Source organism: Berghia stephanieae, chromosome 5 (genome assembly GCF_034508935.2).
Source record: "Berghia stephanieae isolate SIO BIC M18660-M18661 chromosome 5, UCSD_Bste_1.3, whole genome shotgun sequence".
NCBI lineage: Eukaryota > Metazoa > Mollusca > Gastropoda > Nudibranchia > Aeolidiidae > Berghia > Berghia stephanieae.
Window position 1 is genome coordinate 11,437,240 of NC_088364.1, and position 11,138 is coordinate 11,448,377.

An 11,138-nucleotide genomic window follows, 5' to 3' on the forward strand; every position below is an offset into this window, starting at 1 on the left:
TTCTGTAAATCATCTGTCAGTTATGATGATTATGATGTTTTGTGGTTTGATTTGTGCTTTTTGTTTCAGCGATCTGGTGTATGATCTAATGCGGTCGATTGGATCTAAAACTAACAAAAGAAACTATTATAAATGTATTCTTTTTAATTTCAGACTTTGTTCTTTTACATTTGTTAGCTTTTTGATTAGGTTTGGTCACACTTTTGTTTTATAACATGTAGATTCTTTTATAACTTTATTTTATACTTTTATGCATTACAGTACTTTAAGCCTTTATCGGATTCCGGCACGATTGAATACAAGCACACTTTTTGGTGATGACTGACCGTGCCAGTATAACGCGAGTACTGTATTATTATCATTATCATTATTGTTATTACTGCTGCTGAGGTAATAAACAGATGTGGTTTAAATTGAAACTTTGGCCTTTGTTTGTGCGTTTGCGAATCGCAATTTTTTCTCCAAAATTGTCAGATAATGTTCCGCAAAAATTGGCAACTTTTGGCAATTTTCATGGCAACTTTTGCCCTTTTTTATGGCAACTTTTGCCCTTTTTTATGGCAACTTTTTGCAACTTTTGGGGTTTTAAATGGCAACTTTCCGCAGGGACAGACATACAATACAAGATCTGATTCATACATAATATAAAGCATAATCTTATGACATAAGACAATGTGCATATTTATTTACATGGCATTGCATTTTTTTGTTTTTGTTTTTTGTTTTGTTTTTTTTGGTTTTTAATTGGTTCTATTGTTTGTTTGCTTGTTTTTAAGGGTTTTACAGCACTAGCAACACATTTAGGTCTTTTTAGAGCAAATAAAAAGGAAAACAATGGAGAATGGTTTAAATAAGGAACAGATGTAGATTCCAAGAGTCTACTATCAATGCTTAAAAGTCTCCTCCAGACACAAGCACAGGATCCCACTAAGAGGAATACACTCAAATGCTTAAATTATATATTCAAAACAACAACATACATGAAGATAAACCATCCCAATAACAGTACATAACAGAATAATTTTCAAGGTAAAAAATATCATGTCCCAAAACTATAACTATACATTTGACTGCTTCCATTACAGCAAAGAGCCCATATGGAATTGGGTTATCAGACCTGCAAAGAAGTACACGTCAATTTTGAAAGTTAAAGTGATAAGAAATATAAAATTATATTTTTTGTCAGATTAAAACATTTGTTGTCACTCTGCCCAGTAAGAAAATATAAAAACTTGAACCAAATCTCAAATTTGTGACAATAAATTCAATTCATCCCCCGATATATAATTTTTAAAAAAAACTTGAGCTTTTATATAGCGCAATATCCACTAAACGTGCTCAAAGCGCTTTACAAGGGGTCCCTGGCAAACAGCAACACTTAACAACTAGGATGAGACAGGACGTCTGTTAGGCGATATTATAACAATTTTTTTGAACAGAGATAACGCTGTTAACGGCCAGGTACTCATTTTACACATGAGTACAATGAGAGAATGTGAGTAAAGAGCCTTATCCAAGGACTCAACTATGCACAGAGCGAGGCTCGAACCCAGGACATTCTGATCCAAAAGTGAGTGTCATACCACAAGACCACATAGCAGCATGTATCTATACAGATCAGACCTGCCAATCCTTCACATTCCCAAACCGTTAGGTAATGAAATACCAAAGGGATAATAGGGTGCAATTAATTAATTTCCTTCTTATCTATCTCTTGGCAATCATATTAAAAAATATCACCTTTTTAACACCCCCCCCCCCCCCATTTTTTTTTACCTCTTCTGCTTCTTACCATTAACTCGGGAATTTTAGAGACAATGGCGGAATCGCGGAAAAGAAGAGTGAAAATAGGAATGATTCCATCAAAAGTGGAAGGATTGGCAGGTATGTACAGATTTACAGTCAGCTGTAATAAAATCTCAACAAAACAAATTTTTTTTAAAATGACAAATTATATTTTCTTGTAGATACTCACTTCAAGAGCTGTAGAAATTTTACCAACTTGGGTGTTTAACATGGACAAGGCATTCGTAATATGTTGTGTGAACTGCATAGCCACGGGGTCCTTTTCATCACCACCACTGACACGCGGGGATGGTTTGGGATGTGCAAGTTGTGAGGTGAGGGTGTCTGTTTGAGAATTTTAAAAAAAGTAAAATGAGACCAACCATCTCAAATTGGTATAGTATTATGTCAGGATGAACGCCATTTGTTGTCATTATTATCATTATTATTATTATTATCATTATTATTATTATTAATTTGCTTTGATTTGTTTTTTCCTTTTTATATCCTACACTACAATTAGTCATGTGTAAATTTGAAAATTACACTTTAAGATCATGTAATGACCAAACGAAAATTTCGGAAAAAAGATCAAGAACAAATTTGGTGATAGATCGTTTGCTTGTTTCTGCCCCAAGATTTGGAATGAACTACCACGTGGTCTGAGGGAGTGTAAGTCTTTACCTGCCTTTAAAAAGAATCTCAGTCACATCTTTACTGTATTTGCTTTTATTGACGCTATGAACACTTGATTTGGATATGAATTCATTGCATTGTATTTTATTTATTATTATTTTTTTTTTAATTGATTATTTATATTGTAGAGTGCCCAGAGCTTGTGTTTTACACGAGAATGAGCGCTGTATAAATGTGTATTATTATTATTACGATTTATTTCTGATTGTTGCAAGCCACAGTCTGGCATGCTTCAGCATCGATAGGATAATCCACATTATTTCATGCTTTTAAAAGTTGTAGATTCTTAATTTGGATTTTTTTATATCGGGGTCCCGATAACTTGGTTGGTAGAGCAATCGCTTCATACACAAAGGGATCGAGATTGATCCTGGGTGAAGCTGATATTGTCAATAATAATAATAATAATAATAATAATAATAATAATAATAATAATAATAATAATAATAATAATAATAATAAATACAAGAACAAACAAAAGAAAGAAAAATATTTAAAAAACCAAACCAATAAATACGAGAACAAGAAAAAAAATTAAAAAATAAACATCAAATCATCCTCCCCCCCCTCTCTCTCTCTCTCCTCCATAAACAAAAAACAAAAGACACAACTCTAAGCATTAACAAATTAAAATCCTCCAACCTGATTCTGAGAGGTCTGTGGAGGAGCGGGTCGGTGTAGTGGGTCCAGAGGGCCGGCTGCTATCCCTCAAGTCATGGGAATGTGACACGGATGAAGCGGCCGACGACGATATATATCGTGGGAGGACGATCGCCTCTGTAAGGTCAGCCATTTGTTTGCCTGCCACTTTCCTAGGTTTGCTGGGAACTTGTAAAAAGAACCAAAGAAAAAAAAAAAAAAGATTTTTAAAAAGGTTTTTATAAAGCGCAATATTTGCTTCGTATACTTAAAACGTTTTACTTACTTTAATTACCCAAACCAGTGACCAGATGAACTTTTCCCCCATTACTTTACAGGGGGGAGGCGTGATGGTAGCACGCCTGACCGGAAATCAAAAGGTCTAATGCTCGATCCTCAGTCAAGGAAGGCTGTGCGACTATGTGGTCGCTTTCGGATCGGAAAGTCCTGGGTTTGAGCCTCGCTCTGCGCAGTTGAGTCCTTGGAAAAGGCTCTTTACTCACATTCTCTCACTGTACGCAGGTGTAAAATGAGTACCTGGCCGTTAACAGTTTTGTCTCGATTGGGAAGAAAATTATAAAATTGTTATTCATATGTATTACATAGGAATCTATACGGTGTGCGACTTCACATAAAAATCAACATGGTGCGTGGCTTCTAGGACACCCTGTACATCATTTTCAGTCTCCGACAATCTCAGCATCTATTGCGACTATTATTAAAATTGATATTCATATGTATTATCATAGAAATCTATAGGGTGTGCGAATTCTCGGTCACCATGTACATCATTTTCAGTCTCCGATAATCCCAGCATCTATTGTGATTATTAATAAAATTGCGATTCATATTTATTACAAAAACCTACATGGTGCACGACTTCTGGGAACATCATTTTCAAACGCTGGCAAACCCAGCATCTATTGTGATTATTAATAAAATTGTTATTCATATGTATTACATAGGAATCTATACGGTGTGCGACTTCACATAAAAATCAACACGGTGTGCGACTTCTAGGACACCCTGTACATCATTTTCAGTCTCCGACAAACCCAGTATCTATTGTGATTATTTATAAAATTGTTATTCATATTCATATGTATTATCATAAAAATCTACACGGTGTGTGACTTCTCGGTCACCCTGAATATCATTTTCAAACTCCAACAATCGATATGTGTAAAATGATCTTCCATATGTATACAAAATCACACGTTGAATTCTCACTAATTCATTTTCAAACTCCGACAAATTGAATTTAGAGTTAAAATGACAAGAAATACAAACTGTCAGTTTTTCTAGATGTAAGATATTCTAATAATTCCCCTCCATAAACAAAAGAAATTGACCTCGAGTTTTATATTTGTACAGGTCTCAATAGCTCAGTTGTTAGAGCAATTGCTTCATGAGAAAAGAGGCAGAGATCGATCCCTTGAAATTTTTTCTGACACTCTTTTTCACACAACAGTGATTAGGTAGCTGGGTCTATTAGGTCTGGTGGAAATAACTTTGTGGTAGACTAATGACTCTGAAAGACATTCTTTATACTTGTAGTCCAGTTTGCAGCAATGGATCACATATTTCACTCAATATTTATAAATATGATGAGTCAATACTTGAGAATTGATCTTGAGCTAAAATAAAATAATCATTTATTCTTGGAGTTGAACGGCTTTCGATTGAAGCCATCTACATATTTGTCTTCATGAAGGTATGAGCTGTAAAGGTATTGACAAAAAAATAAATATAACGTCTTCAATATAGACTAATATTGTAATCATAAACTTGAGCTCTTTATATAGTGCAATATCTACTTAACATGATCAAAGTGCTTTATAAGGGGTCCCAAGCCAATAGCAACACTTAACTCTCTCAAGTTCACCCTCTTTTAAAATCGAGCAAATTTGTTTGATTTTCTATGCATATGAACTCGAGAGTTAACATTTACGACGAGACATGATTATACTTGTAAAGTAAAATTATTAAATTTTTTTTGGACAGAGACAATGCTGTTAATGATGAATTATTAATTTACCACCTGAGTCTGGTGAGAGAATGGGAGTAACGAGCTTTTTCCAAGGACTCAACTTTACTCATAATAGAACTCGAAACCAGAACCTTCCGACGATCAGAAGGCGAGTGTGATACTGATTAGACCACATAGCCACACAATATTGCAAGTACAGTTAAACACATCATAATGAGTGAACCATTAAAAACCCTTTTTTCAACCTTTCACAACTCAGCAAATTCGCATAAATGATGAGGAGATAATAAAAGAAAACAAAACCAATGATGAATTCTTTCAAACCAACCTTTAGGATCCGCTTGCAAGCTGCTTTGGACCTGTTTGAGAAAATAAAGGAATAAAACTGATGTCACTCAGCTCAGCCATCCATTTTTATGAGCAGTTATCACTAAATTCTATCAATTAGACAATAAACTAGGCCCACAACACTCACACAAGCTCTATGGTGAGGCTGAGGACCTAAAGCGGACACAACTTCATAGCAATATCGGACTGCAGCCATAGATTCCATCAGAGAACGAAAAGAAGAAAGAAGAAGACATAAACGTTCAAGGTTACACATAGGGTTTGTGTGTTGATACGCTATATCCTGCTGGCAGATGTTATGAGTATTTTGCCTAAACGCCCAGCATCAATAGGTGGAATTCGAAACAGAACGTTTAAAATATGGCAAGGCAATGGGTACAGATGTGATGCATTAAGAGAACACCCCCCCCCCCCCCCCACCCCAAAAAATCTACCCTGACCATAGAAGGAGAAGCCAGAATGAAGAACGATTGCGACCCACCAAATCAAAAAAATATTTATGTCAGGGTAGTGCAGAGGCTAAAACCTAAAACATTTAATTTATAGTCAAAAATGTGAAACTTAAGCTAAGTTTTAATGATTAATAGAGGAAAATGAATTTCATTTCTCAAAGTAACAATATTTAAAAAATTAATTAATTAATTAATGTTACATTTTTGGTCAATTTAGCTCTAACCTTTTCTTTGACATGTGGTTCATCTTGACATAATACCATTTTGATCCGATGGGTCACATTTACAATTATTAAGATAGCAAACATGACACAAACAAACCAATCTAATATGACTGATACAAGTTTAGTTTTAGCTCTTTATTCTCAAACTTCCCTGTCCACCAATTTAATCTGGAGAAAAATATGTCACAATGGATCAGACCAGCGCCTTAACCAGAAGCAGCAAGCAATGAAAAAACTCAGCATTTGTTGTGCATTACAGAAACAAAACAGCTCAATCTCTATGGCTCTGATATCTGTGAGGGACAGCTGCTTTTCCATAACTATATGTACAACGCAACTTCAACTTAGATTTTACCTTTTACCTCAAAATCAAAAACGAAAAAAAAAACAAGAAAACTAATAGCATTCAGAAGAGTTATTTATAATTTTTGTTTCTTTACACCTCAAACAAAATCTCATACAAATTAATCAATAATGTACAAAAATAAATATAAAACTTTTGACATAGAACATTTCAGATTCAAAACCCTTCTTCAGCCAACAACCAAGACAGTAAGAACGGTAATACTTCACATTTGATCCAGATGGACGGGAGTCTCAATTTGATTTTTTTAAAATTGTTTCATGAGAAAATTGTCATGTAGATGAGAGGACACTCTTGTAATGGAAACCTCTGTACTACATAATTTTTTTAATTTCAAAAAAAAAAAAAACCCAAGAAAACAAAATGTATGTCCAACCTTTGCATGAATATCTTGTTGCTTCTTCTCCAATCTGGACGCGAGTTTGTAACTGGATCCACTTGATGGGGGATTGTAACTTGAGTGAACCAGTCGAAGAATCTCCGCTGCCATTATGACTTTTCGCTCAGCAAACCCCGGCTGAAAAAATTGCTCTCTTGTCACTGGTGGCTTGTAACTGAACATATCTCTGAGAATCTAGGGAAATGGATGGGATATGCTTTCATTTAGATGTTTTTTAAAATCCCAAAAACTTGAGTTTTTATTTAGTGCAATATCCACTTAACATGCTCAAAGCATCCCAGCACAACAGCAACATGTAACATGTAGGACGAGACACGACGCCTGATAGGCAATATTACAAATTTATTTTTTTTCCAACAGAGAGAATGCTGATTACGGCCAGGTATTTATTTTATACTTGAGTAAAGTGAGAGAATGTGAGTAAAGACCCTTTTTCAAGGATTCAACTATGTGTCGCCCAGAGCGGGGTTCGAACCAAGAACATGAAGGGGTCTGGTAGGTTTCTAACTAGTTAATGAGCTTTTAAAAGATGAGCTTTTATGATATGATGAAATGATATAGAGCAATATCCACTAAACATGCTCAAAGCGATTTACAAAGGACCTGACCAACAGCAAAACTTAACATAAAGAACGAGACATGATACCTTTTAGGCAATATTACAATTTTTTTCAGAGACAATGCTGTTAAAGGCCAGGTACTCATTTGTTCTTCCCAAAGAAGGCAAAATGGGTGAAGAATAACAAATTACCTTACAAAAGGAATGGGTGGTGAAAGATGCAGTGCCATTGTTAGTCGTTGGACCTATTTGTTAATTCTGAAAACAGCCTTTATAAATAGAGAAGATTAAATTCCACCCCAGGCAATATGTCCAAAACAATGGAGACGTCATCCAGAATGTGGGGTTCTGGATTAGAGAGACACGACAGTACTGACAGTTGTTAATTTTACTGAGTGTGAAATCGTTACAATCGCATTCCGATTTTATTCAATGAGCAGTTATTATATTGAAAAAATTCTGTCACAGACAGTTAGTTCTAATTAAGCAGCATTCCAATTACCGGCTTCGTATATATGTGGAAACAACTCACTTTATAGACAGCCTCGATGAACCTCAAATCTGACTTCCCATACAATTCATTGTTGGAGTTAGAGATGTCTCTATTCAGTCTGTTGCTGTAGGAAGTGAACACATAGTGGTACAGAGGGAGGAAGGCAGTGGGTGAACCATCTCTTATCCTAGAAAATAATAAAACATGAATATGTACACCACATTACATAAGAAAGAAATGATTAAACCACAACTTTAGTGGCCAAGAATAGACAACAAATATTACTTATTGATCTTTTACAAGCAATGTTCAAAGACATCAAATCCTACCAATTTCATTACGACAGCAGCAACATTGACATTACTGACTATAATATTTGTAATGTTAATTGTTTGGTTTAGTATTAGTAGCATATCCATTTTCCTTACCTTGCATCGGGCAGAGAGAAACTGATTTATTGAGAGAAAGAGAGTGTGTGTGTGTGTGAGAGAGAGAGAGAGAGAGAGAGAGAGAGAGAGAGAGAGAGGGGGGGGGGAGAGAGAGAGAGAGAGAGGGAGGGAGAGAGAGATGGAGGGAGAGAGAGGGAAGAGAGGGGGAAAGATTATTATTGATTATAAAAATGAAACTTATCTTAAACGAAGTGGCAATTCGGACCCGAGTCTGAATTGCTTCCCGTGGCAATTCGGACTCCTGCCACAATGCGCCTGCGCAATCACAGGAAGTGTCGGAAGTGGAATCTGGGGCGAAAGTGAAGCGTGGTAGGGTGGGGGAGAAGCTGCTCGTTCTCAGTTGTCAGTGTCAGTTGTCAGTCGGTAGGAGGGCGAGTGAGCGAGCAAGTCAGTTTTAGATCTCCCGAAGGTGACTGCCTTCAAAAGCGGTGATCTATTATTCCCCTTTGTCTTACTTTTTCTTGAGTACTTTTTAATTGTAATTCTAGAACTTTTTTGCTATCCAATTTCTCCATTTTTACTGGCGCTGATATGACCTAAATGTGTTGCAAGCTCCTTAAAAAACAAAACATAGATCTAAATAATCGTGGTCTTTGGGAGATTACAATTGTAGTCGCAATTGTTAACGTTAACAATCAATTTGCCCTCGCATAGAAAAAGGAGTGTCTTTGTGTAATGATTGGAAGATTTATTTGATTTGCCATGAGCGTGTTGCAAAAGATACATGAATGACATATCTCTACATTATATAATTTGCCATTGGCGGCCGCGAAAAAAGTGCAATATGACTTTGGGCATTGGGCGTTTTATTTAAAAGGCAGTATAGGTCGGGCTTTGACAAAAGGCAGTGTCTTAATTCTTTTTTAATTTAAAAAATATGCTGTTTTATTTCTAAATATAAAAATAGAGGCGATTCTTGGCAGCAAGCCATGCAATAGAGCCCCGCCACTGGGGTAGGGGCAGAGTACTGTCTAATACTAATAGTATTAGATAATACTGGACCAGGTACCTAAATAAAATAAACACTGGTTGAATACGGAAAGAAAATGGTCAACTGGTAATGGGATTGTGGGGGGGGGGGGGGTAACCCACAAACGACCGAGGCGCTGGACACAGGGGAGAATATGGTGATACGAGATCAAAGAGAAAAAGCCGCCGGCTCTTGGGTTGTGGAAATGATTGTGGGGGGGGGGGGGGGGGGGTGGTGTGTGTGTGTGTGATTATTCTGTTTTTAATGAATTAGAGATCCTCATGAGGTGTGTGTGTGTTCAGGAAGACCAATACGGTTTCTATAGCTGCAAACGGAATAGTAACTGAGAGTTTCACATACTAATGATAAGTTCATCATTCGGGCGCATTGCATTGCAGTATTCCGAATCGAAGAGCCATGGAGTTATTCAGACTCGACCCTGGTTAGCCACGGAGTTCTATTCAGTTTAGACTCGAGTCCGAATTGCCACGGGAAGCAATTCAGACTCGGGTCCGAATTGCCACGGGAATAGCCTATCTTAAATATTAGTAATATTCCTTGGGCATTGCAACTAAGTTAAATTCCATAATCGTTAAAAGGCTATATAATATAATAAAAGTGCTATGAAACCATGGAAGCACTGCCCTCTCGTCAGGTACATGAATCAACAATCATTGTCATTAGTCTTAGTCATTCATGATGAGGCATTAGGCTCCCACCTCACTTACCCTTCCAAATCTAATTTTCCGGTGAACTTGATGCTTTTGATTTGAGATTGCAATTTCTTTATGTTGTTCTTTAAATCACCAGTTGACATACTGACGAAGTGGGATAATACTTAAGTATTATAAATATTCATAAAAGTAAATCCAAGTTTTATCTCGTTTCACAAACAAGCACGATCTTGAAAGTTGAGTTTTAAATAACCGGAAGTGAAACTATGGACGCTTTTATTTTCATTCGTAACAAAATGTGTTCTTAATTTAAGAATTTCATTATCGTTTCCCCCATTACTCGAGGAAAATTCTAACTATATATTTGACTGTTTCCCTCTCAGCCAGGGTATCTGACCAGGGCCAGGACAAAATCAAGTAATCTCATTCCAGGACAAAGATGGAAAGCAAGTTGGAAAACAGATATAGAGGGGACAGAAGACACAGTAAGTACCTCCCTGCCCAGTATGGGAGGTCAGGAACCTCACCCAGGTTTGTCTCTAGAATCAAGTTCAAAAATATATCCTTATGTAATAAAAACGCTCTCCCGCATAATATTCTGATCCCAGTCCTGGGCTTAATTTTATGTAAGTGTAAGCGTAATTAGATTTAGTTATTTACTAGTCTAGTAAATGATTGGCTAGTCTTAAACCTAAGCGGCGCAAGTGACTAAAAAATCGGATTTCATGAACGTTTTCTAGTCTCTGACTAGCTGAGCTCTTGTCTAGAAGTGGGCACAAATAAGAGAGAAGAATGGGTGAACAGTTGGGCAATGAGCACCACGGGTAGATGTATGTTTTCCCATATGACCACTCCTGTAAAGACTGATTGCCTCAATAAGCTCAGAAGACACAAGCAAAGCATCATCTTTCAACTAAGAACACAACACATACCGCTCAACAACCATTTAAGCAAAATTACAAAAGACATCCCCTTCCTGCCCCCTATGTCAACACCCCAATGAAATAATAACTCACCACTTGCTTGAATGTCAACCTCTTGAAGACCTGAGATGCACAATCCTCCCACCAAATCCAAGCATCAGTAACACACTTT

The 11,138-nt window shown here is 36.6% G+C and overlaps 2 protein-coding genes across 6 annotated transcripts in view; both read right to left on the minus strand.

Annotated features, from left to right (window-relative positions):
• The window catches only part of LOC144972402 (uncharacterized), a 14,986-nt gene extending 4,694 nt beyond the window's left edge, over positions 1-10,292 (minus strand). Inside the window, exons 1-6 of one of the 2 annotated variants that reach the window (XM_078913551.1) lie at positions 10,098-10,292; positions 7,990-8,137; positions 6,875-7,072; positions 5,439-5,469; positions 3,124-3,309; positions 1,976-2,130 (exon numbers count right to left, since the gene is read on the minus strand). In XM_078913551.1, coding sequence (XP_078769677.1) covers positions 1,976-2,130; positions 3,124-3,309; positions 5,439-5,469; positions 6,875-7,072; positions 7,990-8,137; positions 10,098-10,186 — 807 coding nt within the window. In that variant the 5' untranslated portion in view covers positions 10,187-10,292. Of the gene's footprint in view, positions 1-1,975; positions 2,131-3,123; positions 3,310-5,438; positions 5,470-6,874; positions 7,073-7,989; positions 8,138-8,378; positions 8,419-10,097 lie in introns of those variants that run through there. The other variant, XM_078913552.1, reaches the window with a different exon arrangement.
• The window catches only part of LOC144972400 (FAD-dependent oxidoreductase domain-containing protein 2-like), a 131,035-nt gene that overhangs the window by 87,671 nt on the left and 32,226 nt on the right, over positions 1-11,138 (minus strand). The window lies entirely within an intron of this gene.